Raw genomic sequence first — 22,060 nt, 5'->3', positions numbered from 1 at the left:
CTACTGAAGGCCCTTGGCAGATTACATTGACATGGCTACAAAGATGCTGAAATTTTATTGTAGAAAAAATTAAATCTTGAAAACTGCGTTGTCTAAAAAATAAATGTGCATACCCGCTTATCTACAAACGCACCTTCAACAAACACTTATAAATCGCGGCTATGTTTGTGGATTTGAAAAACACTTGTGTAAATCACACATATATTTGTGCTCATAATTTTGAGACAAATCTCTCCCCATAGCACTGATCCCTACTGAAACACATGAAGCGTAATTAACAGCTTAAAAAAAAGGAGAGAGAAAAGGTCCCCAACTACTTTCCAGTAATAATTTTTTTCCACAGAGCAGAGAAAATATATGCTTATATTACTATTGTTGTAAGCTGTTTGTATGTGGTGCTGCTGTAGCGGTTGTTTGTAGGTTTACAATTACCTCATGCTAATTTCTGATAGCTGGTCTTCAGCATTATGTAAGCATTAAGCTTGCAGAGTTTCGTTTGCGTGTCTTTCATTACAATGACGACTGGGTCAGAGCGAGGGGGTTGGGACGAGAGTAGAGTGGCAGCAGCACTTCATCACCAAGCCAACTAATTACACAATTAATTAGTGTAGCTGATCCGTGCATGTGACGCATGCAGCAGACACACGACCAAACACAAATACCCACCCAGTCACCATCAAGTTGACAACATTACTGTCTATAGCTGTTTCACATTATATGTTAGCATTCAGGTAGCACACGTTTGTTTGATGAAATTACATGATTTGGTTGAACATTTTGGTGTACAAATTTTTATTCTCTTTTGCTGTATGTCGGTTTTACAGTAAACTTTAGCTGGGAGTGACAACCAGATTGAAGCAAGGACGCTTTATTTGGAGAACTGTGCGAGCGAGTCTTTTCGTTTTCTCAAAGTGATGTTATCCGATAGTCTTCCATTTCTTGACTGAAAGAGAGTGAAAACAGGCTCTAAGGAATACTTGAAAAAGTATATTTTAAGATGTTTCAGTGTGTTTTAATAAGTGTCAATGTGTTAATAGTGTGTGGGAGTTGAGAAACTATAAAATCTTTTAAATATGGTTTCTATACCACGGATTTTCACCTATTGCGGGTAGGTCTGTAACTTATTACCCATAACGGGGTTCACTGTATAATCCTAATATTTCAAAACCTGGCCAAGAAATGTAATAGAACAGATGAGTGGAGTAATACTCCATTGAAAACTGTTGGTGCAATTTTGTTTGGTTTAGAACAAAGACGGAAACAAGGAAGTACTGGAATGTGCAGAGGAAATACAAACAGCAGTAAAAATTTATTGCTTCTCAGCAATCAGGACATTATTGTAACAATTCAAGTATGTGTGACCAAGCGTCACTAATGAGCACGGGGAGTCGTACAATATCGCTGCAAGCAAACAGGTTTATCATTAAACCGGTCCGGAGCTTTTGACCCACTTTTCTCTGGAATCTATTTTAATCACGATTGTGTTCAGGCTCCCTGAGCGTGTCCACCTTCCATTCGTAATCATTTTTTTATGAGTACAATGCATAAATGAAGGCTGCCAGTGTACTTGGGCCTTGGCTTTCAGCCCAGCTCTTCCTTGGCCTTGCCCTGCTTGCGGGGCATCTTCTTGCTGCTGCTGTCCTCCACCTCCTTGCTCTTGTAGTAGTGAGGAGCCACTTCCAGAAGCCAGCCGCTCTCGATCTCCACCACCTGGTGGCAAAGGCGTCAGGAATTATCTCCGTAATTGTCGGCGACACTTCCTCCATTTGTGCCTCGTCAGTGTGACAAGATTATTACTATTATTATTTTTTTACAGCAGGGTCATGGTGGATGCTAAGGGAAAAACTGCTTCTTTGTTCTACTGAGGCGTGGGCGTTTTATTAATACATCAACAGGAAGGCGTGTCTTGAAATCATTTTGCTTTTAAGTTCAAAGCATCCTCACGTGAGACGTCATGAAATCTGGTGAGAGTTCAGCTTCAGTGAGTATTTATTCTGTTTTTGACTGATATTTTGTTTTTTTCACCCTCATTTTTTGTATATTTCACATCTGTTTTTTTTCTGTCGATAATTTCCCCTAGTTTGTCAGTATATTCTATCTTTTTTTTAGAATAATTCTTTAACATTTATGTTGTTTGTCTATTTTCACATATTACTGTGATTTTTGTACTTTTTTGTCAAATATATTTTGAATTTTCTAGTATTCTTTATTTTATTTTATCCCAGTTTTTACTTTTATCCCAGTACTATTTGTGTATTTTCATGAAATATTTTATTTTTGGCTAAAATGTATTTTCTAATATTTTGTTGTAATATTGTATTTTTTTCTAATATTATATTTTTTATAACAGTATTGTATTTTTCTTACTAGTATTTTGTATTGTTCTCTCAAAGTTTTATGATTTTCATTTATTTTTGCTGTAAATTTGTTGTTATTATATTTGTATATTTTTTCATTCAATAGGTTTCATTTTTTTCAATCATCTTCAAAGGGCGAGTAGTACATCTAAAGCAACCCATCGAGGTAGGAAAGTAGTTGTGCCCTCTGCCAGTTACGGTTAGGGACGGTTTAAGGATGGTACAGACCTGTCTCATGAACTCCTTGGTGGTCATGACCAGCTCGTGGTAGATAAGCCATCGGGGCTGCTCCTCAAACAGCGAGCTGCTGGGGTGGATGTAGACTGTCTGCTGATGCTTAACTGTCCTGTAGCCACCTTTGCTCAGCCGCGCTGTGTGGTAGAAGTAGCCCGCTGTCACCGCCTGGAAGGAGCCCATGCAAAACGTTAAGTTTCATATCAATATCGCTAAAATATTTAAATATGGTGGTACCTCGACTTAAAAATGACCCGACTTGCGAGTTTGTCAAGATACATGGCAGATTGGGTCCAAAATCCCTTAGAGGAGCACTATAAGCAAACCACCGGAAGAATCATTTGTCCTTTTCGCACCGGCAGATCACCTGCTGACACCTGCAACCGTGTCAGCTCGGGTGTGTTCTGAGTGTGTTCGCTGCGGTAAAGCTCAAACGGATAGACGCATGTCATGCACTAATCACCCAAAGGCAAAACACGCTACTAAGATTTTAAAAGTAACCTGTTTTTTTTCCTGTTTAAAACAGTTCCCAGGTATCTTAACGTTTGACATGCATTTATCAAACCACTGACAATCAACAGCTCCTCCAAGGAGGGGCCATTGGGAGTATGGCTTTTGTTCCCATGAAAACCGAGGGAGAGGTAGGGGTTGCGACGAGGCTAGCGGCGACGAATAGCCCATAGTGTGAAGAAAAAAGCGAGGACTGTGTTTTCCCTTGTGGAGGGAGCACTTCATCACCAAGCCACCTAAGCGGATCCGTGCATAAGGCGCATGCAGCTGACACATGAACAAAAACACACTCACCACCACGTCAACAACATCACCAAACAAAGTATGCCCCGCTTATCAAAATATGACAACATTCATTTCTGTTAGCTAATCTATAGTATTATGTTAGCATTAAGGTAGCGGATTTTGTTAGACGAAATTGTGTTGTTTGGTTGAACATTCTGGTGTTTAAATATACGTTTAATTGCCTTCTGTACGATGCGTCAGTTTTTAAGCCACTTCAACTGGGAACGATTAACAAATAGCTTGAAGCAAGAACGCTTTGCCTCTTATTTGGAGAACTGTGTCAGCAAGTCTTTTTGTTATACGACAGTCTAACATTTCTTGACAGAGAGAGAGTAAGAACAGGTGTTAAGGAATACTATACAATTGTGTTACAATAACTTTAAATGTGTTTTCATACGTATAAATGTTTTCAAAGTGTGCGGGATGGGTAAATCTATACAAAAGAATTTCTTATATGATCTCTCTACATACATTGTAGATTTTCTTTCCACTGACCACAGATTTGTCTGGAACACAACCCCTGCAATTAATGAGGGGTTTACGCTATTTGTATACACGCGATTATAACTGTACATTTTCCACAAAATGAGCAGCAGTTGTGGTTTAAGATCCTGCCTCATCAGCACCCACTAGCTTAAACGTCCAACATTATATCCCAATCCTTAGGAAAAGTCAGCACTGACCTTGCGGATGGGCATGGCGTCTCCCTGCGAGCTGACCATCTCCACCTCAATGCGCTCCATCAAGCCCTCCAGCTGGTCGCGCACGTCCCGCGCTCGCCTCATGGAGCGGAACTGGATGAAGTTCTCGTAACACCACTGCGTCGAGTAGCCGCTCTCCACCCACTAAGGCACACAGACACAAACACATTTTTACAAACAAATGTCCATTGAAAAACTCCAACATTTTATATTTCCATATATACAGTAACAGTTGCAAGAAAAAGTATGCAAACCCTTTGGAATGAGCAGGTTTTCTGCATAGATTGGTCATGAAGTGTGATCTGGTCTTCCTCTAAGTAACACCCACAAATTTGCTCAGCGGGTAGCCAACATAAAGACACTGAGTTTAGTCTAAAGACACAGAAGAGGCGCTGCAGGAGTGTTTCGATGTCACCAACATCTTTTAAATAAGTATAATTTTATTAGGAAATATATTTGTTATCGGCATTATTATTGTTTTTATGTTTGGCCCTTGTGTACAGCACTGTTTCAGTTGCTGTTGTTTTTTAAAGTTCTATAAACTAAAGTTGAGCTGACAGTTCAGTACACAGTGTCTGCAATTTTTAAGATATTTGGTTTTATCTGCTTCTTTTACTGTAGAAAGCTTTTAACTAATTTCAGCACTTTTTTGTTTTTAACCCTATAAATTCCATTTTGTTTGCACAATGCAGAGGCTGCAAAACAACCTAAAAAAATGATTTTATACATATTCCCAGTACCTACTTTTTTTCTTACACTATGGGTGTATTGCAAATATTCTAATTCTTGTACAGCGCCTGTGAATATTCTCATTCATCCAGGTCATTTCATTCACAGAGCATTGAATCGATTGCAACTGGACTGTTCTGTTTGTCTTAGATGTTTCACCTCTCATCAGAGTAAGCTTCATCAGTTTATGCAACAAGGCTTAGTTAGGACACACTATCCAGTGCTTGTGTGGAAGACTCAACTATTTATGTTCCAACTTCTGAAAGACAAACGGAACAGTCCAGTTCCGATCGATTCAATGCCCTGAGAATTTTTGTACAGCCTTTCTACAGTATGCAGAGGGATCTTCCGCTCCAGTCCAGTTTTTGCAGGTAAAAAAATAAAATAAAACAATCCCAATGCAATTATATGAGCTTCAATTATCCATAGATTTTAACTGTTCACGGTCTGGCCTGGTCCCTATCCCCTGTGAATAGCCATTGTAAACAAAATACTATATTATTGCTATAGCTTGAGCTGAAGTTGGAAATGACAAAATCAAACCAAAAAAATAACACCGTTGGGAAGTTTCATTACATTTGCATTAAGACAAAAAAATGGCTAAAAGCAAGGAGGACACGAATGCATATAGCCCATAGGGTTGGTAAGAGTGTTTGACTTGTGTTGTGCGTCCGTACCTGCGTGTAGACGTTTAGGAGCACCAGGTGGTCTCCACCGGGCACCACAAAATTCATTCTGGCATTGTCGGCGTGCACCGCCTTGTCCTTGGGTCGGTAGAAGATGGAGTTGTTGACAGACAGCATGGCGGCGATAGACAGAACCTCCTCAGAACACTTGTACCTGGAAGGGTGGAGGGAGGCGGGTTATAGTGTGAGTGAGGAGGACATTCATTGGAGAGAAGAAAAAAAAAAAAAAAAAAGTTTGGATGAGAGGAGACTCACTGCTCAGAGGCAAGGATCATCTTGCTCAGCATGGGGTCCACGGGCAGCTCGGCCATCCTTCGACCCAGCTTAAGTCCACAAACAGGACAGTGAGAAATAAGTTAGCTTCAAGTAGCTTCAGTATTCATTATTTCACAAGTGCAGCAACCACCTGCTAAATAATGAGTAATCGTTCGCACCTCTAAGCAATCGTTTTTAAGGGTTTTTACAATATACAGACAAGTCCAAATTTAAAGTTGCGCGGCGTCATGTATAAAACCACATTGTGCCACAACATGCCAGGCAGCACATGAGGACTACTAGGAAGAAATGCAGCGTAATTAACAGCAAGAGGAGGTAGAGAATGTCTTTAAGTAAGCTCCAGTAATAGTCGTTCCAACAGAGCAGAGAATTTGTACCTGTGAGTACTATTGTGTGCTCTGTTTATATGTGTTTCTGCTCCGTGTGTGTTAAAGGAGAAGTTGTTTCAAGGTTTATAATGACCGTAACATCCAAGTTGATTTTCTTTCGTCCCTCTATGGCATTTTGCATTATATTGGCATGTTGCCCATATGGTAAACACACCACCAAACACATTTAACCTCAACTTTCCGTTGCCCCATCTCGGGGCATTATACTTTAGGACTAAGCTAGCACTTTCATTCAAAGAAATGTGGTTTGGTTAAACATTTTGGTGTTCTGATATACATTATTTCTCTTATTTTCTGTTTAATGTGTCAGTTTTACAGTAAACGTCAACTGGGAGCGACAAACACATTTTGCCTCATATTTGGAGAACTGTGCATGAGTCTTCTTTTCGTTTACTCAAAAGCAATTCTTTACGATAGTCTCCCATTATTTGACAGTGAGAGAGTGGGAACAGACACCAAGTAATATTTTAAAAAGTGTGTTTTTATAGGTTTGTGTCTTTTAAATATGTTTAGGTACATGGGAGGGGTAAAAAAAAATATTTATATGGTCTTTTTATATTACAGATTTTCCCTTATCGTATGTAGGTCTACAACTGGGGGTTTACTGAATTGTATGTGTATCCACTACGTGGAATACCGTGGTAAGCTCCCCCAGGTGGTTCAGTGCTCCAAGGGCATAAAGCTGCTCCAGAGCCATCAATAGCGTCTCATGTGGTGGCGGGTCCATGAAGTCAAAGTGGAGGAGGTCGTTGATCCCTAGAGAGCGATAGACCGAGAGATACACAGATTAGCCTAAAGCGCTGTCTTTCAGTGCTACAAAAATATTCCATGAGCTGCAGTGCGAAGCAGCGCTGTCATGATTGAGTAGATATTTTTGAGGAATGTTCTGATTTAGGTCAGGATAGCGAGTTAGTGTTGTCACTTCAGGCACAATTAGCATGTTTACTGGTCGCTTAAACAACGAAAGGATCTGGAACACGAGATGGATGGCCTGATTATGGCATAATCTAACAGCTGTATCAAAAATTCCACTTTTAAAAAGATAATACTGTCGTCTTCTCAATAATTTAGAAATATGTTTCGTATTGCAGTTGTGGGCAGCACAGAGGACGACTGGTTAGCACATCTGCCTCACAGTTCTGAGGCCCCGGGTTCCAGTCCGGCCTCGCCTGTGTGGTAGGTTAACTAAAGACTGTCCGCAGGTGTGAATGTGAGTGCGAGTGGTTGTTTGTTTATATGTGCCCTGCAAGTGGCTGGTGACCAGTCCAGGGGTTTGACCCGCCTCCCCGCCCAGAGTCAGCTGGGATGAGCTCCAGCACGCCCGCGACCCTAGTGAGGATAAGCGGTACGGAAAAAGGATGGATGGATGGATGGCAGTTGTTGTTTGCAGTGGCATACTTTATTGCGTCACACTGACAGCTGTTTCTTATGTTTTGCTCTGCTTGTTGTGACCAAAGTATTAGAACACCCCACATTATGATGCAGTACATTTAAACACTACTGCAAGTGCCAATCAAAACTGAGCATCACAAAAGAGGCAGAATTTTTAATACAACTCTTGTTTTAGTGTCTTATTGGCTCGTTGGATATATTTCTAAGGGTAATGAGTTTTGGGATCATGGTTTATGGTATATGTAGTGTTTAAACTATTACTACAGAGAATCTCGGCATATTTGCGGTTCGGCATTCACTCGTGGATTTTTTTAGGGCAACCTAGTCTCCATTATTCCTGTTTTTGTGCTCAGGCTATAGCAATAAATGTATTGCTTTGCTCCCATCTTGTGGCATCTTGGTGCCGAGGAACTATGTTGGAGTTGAAGAGCTTCATTTAGAGAAAAGTAGTGCATTTTCACCATCTTGCAGAATCTTGTTGCCAAGTAACTATGTTGGAGTTGAGCTTTATTTAGACAAAAGTATTGCCATGCCACTCTCTGTGGTCCTTACTCCCCGTGAATAGTAGTGGTTCACTCTATAGGCAAGTATAAATATGTGTGTGTGCGTGTGGACGTGCGAGTGTGTGGATGGTCGGTCATCTACAATTTGCAAATTTTTATTCTTCAGTCTTGGTCCCTAAACCCCACCAACAGCAAGCATTCACTGCATTCTTGTGTGTACCTAATGATGTGTGTGTTGTGGTGTCATCAGTGTGTACACAAATGTTCACACCCACCTAAACTCTTGAGCAGCAAAACTACATTTCCTAGGTTGGTCCTCTGAATCTCAGGCACAGTCATCTCTTCCATCTCGTGCTTGAAGGCCCACGCCGTGTAGAGCCTGAAGCATTTGCCAGCAGCCACTCTGCCAGCACGGCCCGCTCTCTGATTAGCCGACGCCTGGAACACACACATGCACACAGCATGGCATGAGCAAATAGTAGACCAGCTAAATACATTGGTAGCTTGACTTAAAAGCTTAATTCATTCTGTGACTAAGCTCATAATGCAACTTACTCTTATATCAAATGATATCAAATTGGCATCATCCTTTTCCATGCGGTTAGTTCGGTGTGAGCGTCTCCTCCATGCTCCTTCCAAGTGTTTTCATTTTGTATTGCGTGTTTGACTGTTTGTCTGATTATAAACCATTGAAAGAGCATCGGCGACTGTTGCTCTTATTTTATTTTTTACTTCACTCGAGTGGTTTATGGTATATCAAATTCAACTCAAATTTGGGCTTGGGAGGAAACAAAAAATTCGACCAATCGTCGGCTCTTAACTAAAAATAACCTGTACGCTACGGGACTTGTTAAGTCTAAGTACCACTGTAGTTTAACGTGACGATGTGCAGTCACCCGAGAGCAGGGCATGACGATGAGCGACTCCATCCCGGTACGGGCGATGTAATTCTTCTGCTTGCAGAAGCCGGGGTCGATGACGTAGATGATGCCATCAATGGTCAGCGAGGTTTCTGCTATATTGGTTGCCACCACCACCTGCAAAGGATGCAGAAAATGCTCAGCGTCATTAAGTAGCGGGCGCTACATTTGGTATCTGAGGCTTCAGTGGGGAATTACCCAACTTAATCCACCTCTCTATCACCACTATCACATATATCAAGGCAATTATACATACAATACCATACAAAAATGCAATATAATAGCACACAACTGTGCCACGTATATCACATATCATGGCACATTACTTGCATATATGTTGTTGACCAATACTGGCCACTTATGTGCTTGAGAAGTATCTGCACCATTTGCACAATTGATATTGTTCCAGATTGTTGCACTACTAGTCACTTTAAACTGCATAATTTCTTGAAGTCTCTGCGCCATTTGCACAATGGTCACTGCACCAGACTATTGTTCTATTAGTCATTTCAAACTGCTCTAAATTGCTACAGGACTCGGCATCATTTGCACAATTGTAGAAAAAAAATCTATCAGCATTACTACATTACTGGTAACCTCTTATTGCTCAGTGACTGTGTTTTAATGTCTCAAAAGTATTCACTGTCAATTGACTGTCTGTTGTCGTACTAGAGTGGCTCCAACTACGGGAGAAAAATTCCTTGTGTGTTTTTGATATACTTGGAAAATAAATATGATTTTGATTCTGATCTGGAACAGTTCACAATCAATATTTATCTAATAACATGAAAAAAAAAACATTTAAATAAAATACATCCTACTCACCAGAGATGCTGATTATTACTTGTACTAAATGTGTGAAGGGCTACACACGTGTTTTGGTAGTTGAAAAGTTTTGCTCTGACGAACCAATAGGAGGACGGAAAAATGGTAACATCATTGAGGACAAATTCAAAATATTATTGGTTAAAGAAACAGTCCTACTGGTAATATAGTTGAGGGTACACAGGCCAACACTAGTGATTATAAAGGCTTTGGGCAGATTAGATTGACATGGTAACACAGAGGAATCTGATTGGACGGGAAAAAAAAATATATAATATCCACATACACGAACTGGAAGCAGAGAAGCCAAGAGAAACGCTACCAAATGAAGAAAATATGTAGGTCAGTGGCTCTGATAGTCTTGAGGCTAGTAGAGAAGGCCTTGATAGCCCCGAACACTGCCGGTGCCATCATAGTGGAGCAAAACATCATCAACAATGAGATTGGTTTGAGTTTGAAAAGTTTTAGTTCAACACACATTTTTCAGATTCTCAGAGAGCTTTTACATGAATGCATGTGCTTGGTCCCACCTTGCGTGCGCCGGGCGGCGTGGGGCTGAAGATCTTGGCCTGCATGTCCGAGGGCAGATTAGCGTAGATAGGCAGGACGAGAAGTTCAGCAATCTTGGAGCCGAGTCGCCGACATCTGTCTTGGAGCTGCTCACAACAAGTCTCAATATCCTCCTGCACGAACGAAGAACACACATTTTGTTATTTACGGGCCTCAAATATGATAACACAGCAAAAACTAAAATCTAACCAAAAATTTATGTCAAATCAAGGTAAAATACGCTAGTTTTTCTTCTCTGACAAGATATTTCTACTTACAAAGCAGTTTCTTTGTCAGAGCATTTAATCTGTTTAAAGCATATTCTTCCTTAAAAATCTTAAGGCAGTGTTTCCCAACCTTTATTTTGCCCAGGAACACATTTTACATTAGAAAATGTTCACACCACACCACCAAACAAACATGTCACAAAATATTTGAAAGTGAAATAATGATCTCTTTTCAATTTACTTACAAATTTACTTGTGTAAAGTAAATCTGGGCTTTCTTTTCAGCTGAACATGAACTCTTTGAACTGCTCAAACCGATTCACAAATGTTAGAAAACAGAAGCATAGAATATGTCTGAGCATAGTTGTATGCTCTGTTCATATGTGCTGCTGCTCCATGTGTGTTAAAGTAGCGGTTGAATTTCCATAGTATTTATGGTCATTTCTGTTGACTCGTCTATGCCGTTTTGCGTTATACATTAGCATTAAGATAGGAGATTTATGTTAGAGGATATAACATTATGCTTGAACATTTTGGTATTTAAATGTGCTATTTTATTTATCCCTTATCCTCTTTAGGATATATATCTTAATTTTTTTTTTCTTTCTAAGCCCAGTTTTTGCAGGATACCTGTCCGGTGAGAAAGACTAGAACATCTCCAGGAGGCTGTGTGACGTGGATCTGTAGCACTGACACCACACACGCTTCCATGTAGTCCGCCTCTGGAGCCTAGATGGAAATTCAAATTAAAAGGGGACCTATGACGCCTTTTTGAAGTGGCGGTAATGTAATCTAAATTATCAAATTTCAAAAACACTCGCTTACAGATATTTTCCTAATTGACCAACACCAAAACGTGTTTTTGTTTTTACACTACTAAAACCACAAACATGAGATTCCTCTCAATTGTGGAATGCACACTAACTTTTGTGTAGAATATGTCTACGGGGAATCTCCTGCCGGGGATCCTGAAGACGGGCGCATCGTCAAAGAATGTGGAGAAGCGCTCCGTGTCCAGTGTGGCGCTGGCCACCAGCACCTTCAGGTCGGGTCGGAACCTAGCGATGTCTTTGATCAGGCCGAAAAGGATGTCCGTGTGGAGGGTTCGCTCGTGTGCCTCGTCAATGAGTATCACACTAAAAGGAGCAAGACAAGAGGCGGGATAGGATTGCTTTGAAATTATATCATATGGACTTGGTCGGCTAGAAAAAATATATAAATTTCTAGTGGAAAATAAAGTAACTGCAGTGAAGCCTCACAAAGTTGTGGTTCATCGTTCGGGCCCCCGCTGTATCGGAGATTTTTAATACTACTCTCAAACATTTTGGACATACAAATACTTCCATGTTAGTAAAGTAGTTTTTTATATTTATTTTTTTCAATATTCCCACATCATAAAGAGAATATATGCCTGTGAGTATTGTTGTATGCTCTGTTTTATGTGTTGCTGCTCCGTGTGTGTTAAAGTCCATCCATCCATCCATCCATTTTCTGAGCCGCTTATCCTCACTAGGGTCGCGGGCGCGCTGGAGCCTATCCCAGCTGTCATCGGGCAGGAGGCGGGGTACACCCTGAACTGGTTGCCAGCCAATCGCAGGGCACATACAAACAGACAACCATTCGCACTCACAGTCATGCCTCGCAGTTGGTTAAAGATTTAGAATGCTTGTAACATCAAAGGTAATTCTCGTTAGCCTTTCTGAAGAGTTTCGTGTTGTATGTTAGCATTAAGCTAGCGGACTTTCACGGGATGAAATTATGTTTTCTTAGTGAGGAGAAGCGTCTCAGAAAATGGAAGGATGGATGGATGGATGAACATATTCGTGTTTAAATGTGCAATGTTTACTTCTCTTTTGTTGTATACTCTGTATGTGTTACTGTTCCGTGTGTGTTAAAGAAGCAGTTGTTTGCAGGTTCACAATTAGTGTAACATCTATGCTAATTTCAGTTTTTTTAATGTGTATGCAAAATATGTCAAATAGTTTTAGTATTTTACAAATAAAATATTTTCATTATATTTTATATTTTGTTATCACACACTTGTATTATTTACAGTAAATTGAATTATAATTAGCTAACCAATTATGTAACCAAATAAAAGTTAAGAAATGCATTTGTTCTTTTTACAGATACATTCATTTTGATCCATCTATCCAACCATTGTCTTCCGCTTATCCGAGGTCGGGTCGCGGGGGCAGCAGCCTCAGCAGGGAAGCCCAGACTTCCCTCTCCCAAGCCACTTGCTCTAGCTCTTCGAGGGGATCCCGAGGCGTTCCCAGGTAAGCGGAGAGACGTAGTCTCTCCAGCGTATCCTGGGTCGTCCCCGGGGTCTCCTCCCGGTGGGACGTGCCCGGAACACCTCACCTGGGAGGCGTCCAGGAGGCATCCTAAACAGATGCCCGAGCCACCTCATCTGGCTCCGCTCAATGCGGAGGAGCAGCAGCTCTACTCTGAGCCCTCCCGGATGACTGAGCTTCTCACCTTATCTCTAAGGGAGAGCCCGGACACCCTGCGGAGGAAACTCCTTTCAGCCGCTTGCATCCGGGATCTTGTTCTTTCGGTCACGACCCACAGCTCGTGACCATAAGTGAGGGTAGGAACGTAGATCGACCGGTAAATCGAGAGCTTCGCCTTTCGGCTTAGCTCGTTCTTCACCACAACGGACCGATACAAAGTCCGCATCACTGCAAATGCTGCACCAATCCGCCTGTCGATCTCCCGTTCCATTCTTCCCTCACTTGTGAACAAGACCCCAAGATATTTGAACTCCTCCCATGGTGCACTGCTTCTCCCTCCTGAGACCCCTCATGGTGGACCAAAATTTCCTCGAAGCCGCCCGGAAGTCATTCTCCATGGCCTCACCGAACTCCTCCCACGCCCGGGTTTTTGCCTCAGCGACCACCAAAGCCGCATTCCGCTTGGCCAGCCGGTACCCATCAGGTGCCTCAGGAGTCCCACAGTCCAAAAAGGCCTGATAGGACTCCTTCTTCAGCTTGACGGCATCCCTCACCACTGGTGTCCACCAACGGGTTCGGGAATTGCCGCCACGACAGGCACCGACTACCTTAAGGCCCACAGCTCCGGTCGGCCGCCTCGGCAATAGAGGTGCGTAACATGGTCCACTCGGACTCAATATCCCCCGCTTCCCCCAGGACGTGGGTGAAGTTCTGCCGGAGGTGGGAGTTGAAACTCCTTCTGACAGGGGATTCTGCCAGACGTTCCCAGCAGACCCTCACAATACGTTTGGGTCTGCCACGTCGGACCGGCATCTTCCCCCACCATCGGAGCCAACTCACCACCATAAGGTGACGGCTCAAGGAGAGGCATTAATTTTGATCTACAATAAATTGATTTTCAAATTATGCAATGAGACAAATGAATACATACATTTTAATTAAACAATTGGAGGAAAAAACTACTAAATTAATTAGTATTACAGGACTTTAGATTATGGCTGGATCTAAAGAATAGAGCGACCCATACATTGCCCACCCCTGCCTCAAAGGTTCTACAGCATGTGAGAGGAAGTTGAACTTTTAATTAATAACGCACGTCTGTGAGAACGTTACCTGTAACTGGCGAGGTCGGGCTCTGTGAGAAACTCTCGCAGCAACATCCCGTCCGTCATATATTTGATCACTGTTCTCTCAGACGTGCAGTCCTCAAACCGGATACTGTATCCCACCTGGACCAGGAAAATGTCAAAAAATTAATAAATAATAAGAAAAAAGGCTGAGGACAAATATCACCAAAATGGAAGTGGGTTATGTTTTCTTGGTTTACCTCATTACCAAGCTTAACGCTCATTTCCTGCGCCACCCGGGCAGCCACCGACATGGCGGCCACTCTGCGAGGCTGCGTGCATCCGATCTTCATCCCTCCTTTAGTGAAACCCTGAGAGAGGTCACGGAATGGTTACAACATGTTTCTTAATATTAGTTTAGTGTTATATTATTTGTTTACTTGTCAAGGACTATGTACAGAAAACATTCAACTCAATAGTAGACATGCTCTGTCCCAGACCAGCTTTTTAGCCAATTGGCTCTCCTTGCCCACATGCCAGTGAATTACCGTACCTTAATGGTTCAATTTTTCCCCCCCCACTACACTCTATCGACAGCATAGATGAAGCTTGCTGGTAATTAAAATTTTAGCTTGCAACACAAGGGGGAAGGGAAAAAAACAAAAAAAACGACCAAGGGACAACTCATATGTTGGGGCACTCATAAGTCAAGGTACCACTATATGTATACCTAATAATACAACACTCACATCCTCCAGGAGGTACTGCGGTATCTGGGTGGTCTTTCCTGAGCCCGTCTCACCCTCGATGATCATCACTTGGTGCTCGTGGATGGCGGCGAGCAGATCCTCTCGGTAAGGGAAAATGGGGAGGCTGCGGCGGACCTCCTGCATGGACAGCTTCTTCAGCTCTGACTGGGACAACGCTGGAGTCTCATTGTCCTGGAGGAATTCATTACATTTTAGATACATTACATTTCAAATGCCTCGTAAAATGAGAAAAACCCTTCACCAATTATATTTTAAAAAGTATGTTTTAATAAGTTTTAATGTGTTAAAAGTGTGTGGGAAGGGTAAAATATCATGGATGTTCACCCATGATGGGTGGGTCTGAAACATATTCACCGCAATACTCTCTGTATTCAAAGCCTTCTCACCTTCTCCGTTAGCGTTCCCTTCATGGTGATGGCAGTGCTGACAAAGTCGATCATCTCGTCCTCCTCCACGATGAGCTGGTACTTCTCCTGTTGGCGCCTCACGCCCTGTTCGCGCTCCTTCTTGGCACCGAAGCTGAGCGAGGCAGTCTTGAGCCGCTCCTCCTCCCAGCGACCCTGCTCGCCGCCCAGCTCCATGGGCGCCTCCTCCTCCAGCTCCAGCTCCTTCTGGGGCACCTCCTGGATGGACAGAACCAAGGGGGTGAGTTGCATGAGCGATTTTCACACTCTGTCACTTTCTACTAACTGAGTCGGCATCTGTCACTTCGGTTCGGCACAAATACGGTTGCAAAATCTTGGGAATTTCCAAAGTTGTAAACTGTCCATGAAATAACTTTATATTTCCAGTTAAATCTCATAAATTCACACAGAAAGTTTACAATTTTGAAAATGCCCCATTGTAATTTTCAATAGAGATTTATCCGAAACGTTCCAGAAATTTACCAGTTACTTTATACCTATTTGTCACTGTAGTAACATGCTGTTATGATATACATGTCCACTGAGTTGTGTGTTAATCCGGGCTGGGTGGTATTTTCTTCTCTTTACTATCCCACGTACGAGCCCTAGAATTCCCCCATAATGGCTACTTCAATCCGAAACAGCCAACTTGTTATTACATTTTTGGAATGGGTCATGGAGACTTTTTACGTGCATCATGTTATGATAGACATCCATCCATCAATCCATTTTCTGAGCCGCTTATCCTCACAAGGGTTGCGGGAGTGCTGGAGCCTATCCCAGCTATCATCGGGCAGGAGGCGGGGTACACCCTGAACTGGTTGCCAACCAATCACAGGGCACATATAAACAAACAACCATTCACACTCACATTCACACCTACGGGCAATTTAGAGTCTTCAATCAACCTACCATGCATGTTTTTGGGATGTGGGAGGAAACTGGAGTGCCCGGAGAAAACCCACACAGGCACGGGGAGAACATGTAAACTCCACACAGGCGGGGCCGGGGATTGAACACCGGTCCTCAGAACTGTGAGGCAGACGCTCTAACCAGTCGTCCACCGTGCCTATGATAGACATGTCCATGCAATTTCATGTCAAGGTGTAACTTGTGTAGGGGGCAAATTTTTTTCGTAACTTTCTTGTTCAGTTTTGCGCTAAAAAAAGAACTGTGATTGTGTTAACTGGATACCCACAGTGGGGACCCTACCTTTCTCCTGATCTCCTCTGGCATGTAGTATCTGTTCTTCCTCTCCTCCTGCTCCTTGGCTCCAGCCTTTTTGTAGTCCTTGGCCAGGTCTCGCAGCGTGCACTTGTACTCCAGGTCCTTCTTCTCGTGCTCCGTCAGCTCATCAGTGGCAAACAGGTACTCCTCGTCTATGATCTCCGCCTCCAGATCCTCCAGCTTCTCCTCCTCACGCTTCTTCAGGTATTCGCGGCGGGACTGCTTCCTCAGCTCAGGCAACTGGCGAGGGGGTAACAGGGATGGGTCATGGATTTTGGCACGAGTGGACTTTGAAGGGGACATACAGTGAACGCTCACTATAACGCGGTTCATTTATGCCGATGCTATATCGCAGTGTTTTAAGCTACCGTTTTTTTATGAGGTTTGTATACGGTATACAAGCCAGTCCGAGATAGTCCCTCGCTCGCTAATTGGCAAACTTCAAGTTAACTTACTACGGATGTTGTCCTGTCCTCACCAGAACATTTTCAACTTCCCCATAATGGCGAAACACATGGAAACAGCCTGTAACAAAATACGACAAAAGCGGAACACTTCGCATCTCTGCGTATTTCGACAAGTGTGCTCGCGAGAGAGTGACAACAGGCCCAAAGAATATAGTAAACTCCGCATATTTCAGGTTCGGCATTTGCAAAATCCCAGATTTTTTTGTTTGTTCAGCTAATATTACTTTGCATCAGGTGGCCAGCTATGCTGAACTGAGAGGAGGCGCATCATTTAGTCAGGCCATTGCTTTGCCGCCATGTGGCTTCGATTGGAAAAAATAAACCTTTTTAGGCGAGCATCAATACCTTGAATATTTTCGCTATTCGCAGCAGGGCTTGCTCCCTATCCCCCGCTAATAGCAGGGGTTTACTGTACTTTGTAAAACTGACTTTTTAATAGCTTGTATACAAATAGTCGTGTGTCTGAGGTGCCTTCCCACCCACCAAGTTTGAAATTTACAGCAAAGCAAATCTTGTGTTATCTGATAAAAATGTGTAAAACACCTGGGAACTGTTTTAAATTGTAAAAAAAAAAACATAACATGTCGCTTTTAACCCACCATGTTCCTCTGATCATCTTCGGCCAACTTAAGCCTCTTCTGAGCCTCCTCGTAAGCCTGAAACAAAAAAATAAATAAAATAGAAGGTTAATGATGCATAGATGGTATTTAGCGTGTAACTTTATCATCACCTTTTTGTCCGTTCTCTCCGCGATGTTTCGCGTCTTGTCTTTGTCCCTCAGCTTGACGCGCTCAGCAAAGGCGTCACGTTCCTCAATGTCCTGCAGTCGCTCCCGCTCCTCCTTCTCCCACTCCTCTTCTTCCTCATCCTCTTTCTTGACGGGCACGTTGTCACCTTGGCTCAACTTAGCCCTGATGTTGAAAGTAATGCACATTTGTAGCAACAAAATTAAATCATAAATCAATCATTAAAATACAAATTCATCATCAAACAACAAGAACTTTCATTTATCTATTTGACCACTGGATGTAGGCGGTATAGTCTCAACCGTATACATCACACTATGGCATCTGGGTGCCAAGGAGCTATCTTTAAGTGAGTTGAGGAGCTTCATATAGACCACAGGTATCAAACTCAGGACCTGGGGACCAGATCCGGCCCACCTCATCATTTTATGTGTCCCATAAAAGCAAATCAGGTGTGTAAACGTCCATGATTTTTGCTAAAGTTTGTTAAAACAATTCAAATTGTCATATGTAATAAATAATAACGAGATACTGAAAGTAGTTTCATACCCCTTTTTACAATTGCTTAAACAATAGTAGTGTCTCTGAGGGTAACCGTAATTACAATGTGGCCTGTGACAAAATTAAGTTTGACACCCCTGATACAGACAAAAGCAGTGACTTGCCTCCAACTTGTGGCATCTTGGTGCCACACAACTATGTTGAAGTAAATTGCAGCTTCATATAGACATGGCTTTACTATCATCTTATGGCATCTGTAGTAGTGATGGGCAAATGATACCGAAGCTTTGGAGCTTGTGCCACTCTTCCTGAAGCGGAGTGATTCGAAACGCTGTGTCGGAGCTTGTATCAAAACACCAGTGTCACATGATCGATGACGTTCGAACGTCATCACTGTTTTGCTTTACGCTTCATTCCTTCAAAATGTTTTGAAGCTTTTCATTGGCTCATAGTCTTTAAGTGTGTGTCATTGGCTCATGGCATTTCATTTATTCTTTGGGTAAATCTGGAATGTGTTTTAGAGTATGGGGGAGAGCATCTGCATATGTTATTGTAATGTCGATATAATCATTATTTGGTATGAATGAACAAAACACTCGAATGACCATACAGACTTTTCTGAACTTTTATTGCTGTCACCAGTGCTTCAGTCGTGCTCTTTAGAGGTTGCTATGGCTTCAGTTGTCCATCAGATGTTACCGTCACTGAACCCTTGAAGCGTCACAATTGTTCGGAAAGCCTCAGTGCTTCATGAGGCTTTACTCGCCCACCACTAATCTATCGGCAATTATAAAACTTTTTGCGGGGCGTCAAAGACGTCAGTGTCATTTTAATTATTTTTTTTAATTAAACCTTTTCTATTTTTGACTACAAAACTATGCTGTTTACTTATCCTGCGGTCTGGAATGCATCACAAGGCCTACAAACACATGTTGTGGATTACCTGACAGGAACGTCTTCCTCACTGGATGACTCGCTCTCCTTCTTCCGCCGGATGTTCTTCCTCTTGCTCCCCCTGTCCTTGTCTTTGCTCTTCTTCTTTATCCCGCGTTGCTTCTCTACAACAGCGTCCTCAGGGCTGTCGCTGTCTTCCAGCAAAGTGTATGTGCGATTTTTCCTGTCCATCTCAATGGCCTGACGCTCCATCACCCGCGAGGCTTTCTCCACGACCTGCTTGCGAGGAATCTGCAAGACACAGAGGGATGTATGGTGGCATATTATGGAAAATTGACTTTTTTTGACATTTGCTTGAACAATTAACTCTCACCTAATTGCAAATTTTGCGCCCACACGACATTGCAAAATTTTAAGCAATCGTTTTCATGGGTATTAACAGTAGGGGCCAAGCATTGCAAAACATTTAGAATTGCCTACTGTATAGTAAAACAGGGCTGACTTTAATTTGTTCCATGACCATGCTCGTAACTCAAAACAACTCGCATCGCCGTTCATCTTTCCCTATTGAATTGAATGGAAATCAAATATTAATTTCTTAAAGGGTTATAAATAATGCTACATCAATGGTAGTTTTGTTAGCCCATCGATGGGGTTTCTGTTTTAGAATTAAGCTAGCAGAAATTCTTAAGACAAAATTGTGTGGTGTAAATCTGTTTTATGTTCAGCGTGACAGTAATCTAGCAACTGGGAGTGGCAAGAAGCCTCTTTTTTTCAACAATTCTTCACTATCTTCCAAACTGCTGCTTGTTTTGAAGTTTACTGCCACCATCCTGTACATTTTTTGCTCAAAACTCAAGACAATAAAAAAAAGAAATAATGAACCAAAATATGTATTGTTTTAATCTTCTTAAATGTCTGGATTTATGGATTATGTAAATGGTTATAATGTTTTTTTGATTTTGTTGTTATGGATTTTTTTGTTATTATCACGTTGTTTTTTTGTAATTATTTCATTGCAGGGGGGTTGAACTTGATAAGCTTTGCTTCCTTCAGCCCTTTCTCAAACTTGTACTTTCCCACTGTGCTATTTTATCATTTTATATATGTATATATATATATTTTACATTTGTTTGTATGCTTATGCTTGTTTGAGACAAATAAAATCAACCAATCAAACTGAGTGATGGCTTGTATCTCAAAAAACTTGTGAGTCAAGTCACTCGTAAATCGAGGTACCACTGTACTTTAAATTGTAAATACACCACAGACTATGATCCCAAAACACTTTAATATGATTTCAAATTCATCTTGCAACATTATATAGGTGAGTTTTCAGCGAATAACTGCAAATAAATCCCACAGACAAAATGTGTTTAGTACACCTTGAATATGCAAGGTTTATCAGAGAGTTTTAAAAAATTTTTTTATAAACGTACAGGTTGTTAAGCTGTGACATATACTTCAGCGTCCTTGTACTTCTGGTGCATTTTTTCAAAATCCAATTATCTGTAAGCTTCATGTTACTCAATGAGTTTTAAATTATATTGGAGCGTTATGGGATCATAGTTTGAGATATATTTCAGCTTTTTCAGATGATTCCACTCACCTTGTCAAAAAGCTCGTGCGCGAAAGCGGTGACACTCTGGTCGATGTCAATGGTGCCCGTCTGCTGGAGACGCGCCACAAAATCCTGGGAGCTGGTCGCCCTGCGGGCAGTGCCGATCATAAACTGGGCCACGTATCGATCGCTCAGGCCCAGAATGTCGTGGAGCCTGTCATTCACCCACTGCTCCAAGTTGGCCATGGTGTCTGCACAGTAAAAACATCAGTACTATTATCTGGAAAGTGTATTCAGAATGCAAGCAGCCAAAAAGAGTAATTGAGTAATTACTATATCTGCATCTTGTTTCTGTCCTGTGGCTTTTTGACAATTGAAAATTACGTTTTGCCCTCAATAAAATCTCGAGACTTAAATAAGTTTGAATGAATGTTGCTTTTATATCGCTCTAGTTTTGTCCCCATGTGCAGCACTGATAATCACATTCGCGTGATGCCATTTCAAATGAGTTTTATTAAGCCAAAAACATTATCATGTCGCAGCCGTGACGTCTGGTAGCCAGCAGCCGAGCTGCACTGTATTTGTTTACGGCCTCTGCACGTAGATTCATATGGACAACTAATTTTGAACAGAAGTCAATGAAAATGTGCGCCAAGCTTTCGTGGGCCACGTTAAATTATTGTTTGCAAAAGGTCCTGACAGCCACTGTGTGACAACTTTATTTAATACACCCCACCCCCGGCTCACTGCTATATATTAAAGACGGAATTATCGACACTTTATCGGGGGATGGAATAATCACATAAACTTTCCACTTACCCCTTTTGAAAATGCCAAAACAACTTTGTTTATAGTCCAAAAGTCGGAGACTAACAGCTAGCTCACTGTTAGACGTGAGCTAACTAAGTCCATCAGAGACTGCTACTACAAACTATGACGGAATAGGTCAATTTGTAAAGTTCTCCAGTGAACAAAGATAAAGTTTACACCGTAGGTATCCATAAAACTGTAATAATAATGAGATAAACAGTCAGTTCTTCTTGGATCTATCTTCGATGGACGCAAGTCTCATGCAGCAAGCTGTGTCCCTCCGAAGAAGAGAGCAGGACAACGATGGAGGCTTTGCATTACTGCCCCTACATGGCCATCAGCGGAACAACAGCAAAAGTCATCATTGTCGCCATCGGAAAATAAGAACAAAATATGTTATAAAAACATTTCTATGAATAACATTTTAATGTTTAAATTGATTCAAATATTTAATTTAGAAATTCCTTGTCAAAAAGCAGCGATCGAAAATGAAATACAGGTAATGCAGTTGTGCAGTTTTGGAAGTTTACAGTTACATATTGGAACTTTTTTTTTCTTTTTTTTTTTTCGTTTA

At 41.8% G+C, this 22,060-nt stretch overlaps 1 protein-coding gene and 1 long non-coding RNA gene across 2 annotated transcripts; one reads left to right on the top strand and one right to left on the bottom strand.

Annotated features, from left to right (window-relative positions):
* Window positions 1–1,302: 1,302 nt before the first annotated feature.
* Window positions 1,303–21,759, bottom strand: dhx16 (DEAH (Asp-Glu-Ala-His) box polypeptide 16). The gene is made up of 21 exons (XM_061674824.1): window positions 21,496–21,759; window positions 20,725–20,927; window positions 19,165–19,406; window positions 17,705–17,885; window positions 17,574–17,630; window positions 16,493–16,747; window positions 15,263–15,499; window positions 14,856–15,047; window positions 14,367–14,477; window positions 14,153–14,268; window positions 11,509–11,719; window positions 11,214–11,312; window positions 10,338–10,490; window positions 8,959–9,099; window positions 8,338–8,500; window positions 6,805–6,923; window positions 5,758–5,825; window positions 5,494–5,656; window positions 4,070–4,231; window positions 2,586–2,759; window positions 1,303–1,710 (listed from the first exon to the last, which is right to left on the bottom strand). The coding sequence occupies exons 2-21, from the start codon at window positions 20,920–20,922 to the stop codon at window positions 1,582–1,584; spliced, it is 3,171 nt and encodes a 1,056-aa protein (XP_061530808.1). The 5' UTR covers window positions 20,923–20,927; window positions 21,496–21,759; the 3' UTR covers window positions 1,303–1,581.
* On the top strand, window positions 1,955–4,929 carry LOC133401623 (uncharacterized). The gene is made up of 3 exons (XR_009768449.1): window positions 1,955–1,981; window positions 2,464–2,523; window positions 4,053–4,929. It is a non-coding gene; the product is annotated as an uncharacterized LOC133401623 (long non-coding RNA).
* Window positions 21,760–22,060: the final 301 nt, after the last annotated feature.

The sequence above is a fragment of the Phycodurus eques genome, chromosome 4, assembly GCF_024500275.1.
Source record: "Phycodurus eques isolate BA_2022a chromosome 4, UOR_Pequ_1.1, whole genome shotgun sequence".
In the NCBI taxonomy this organism is placed as follows: domain Eukaryota; kingdom Metazoa; phylum Chordata; class Actinopteri; order Syngnathiformes; family Syngnathidae; genus Phycodurus; species Phycodurus eques.
Note: the sequence above shows the minus strand (reverse complement) of the source record. Positions and strands in the feature narration are given on the sequence as shown.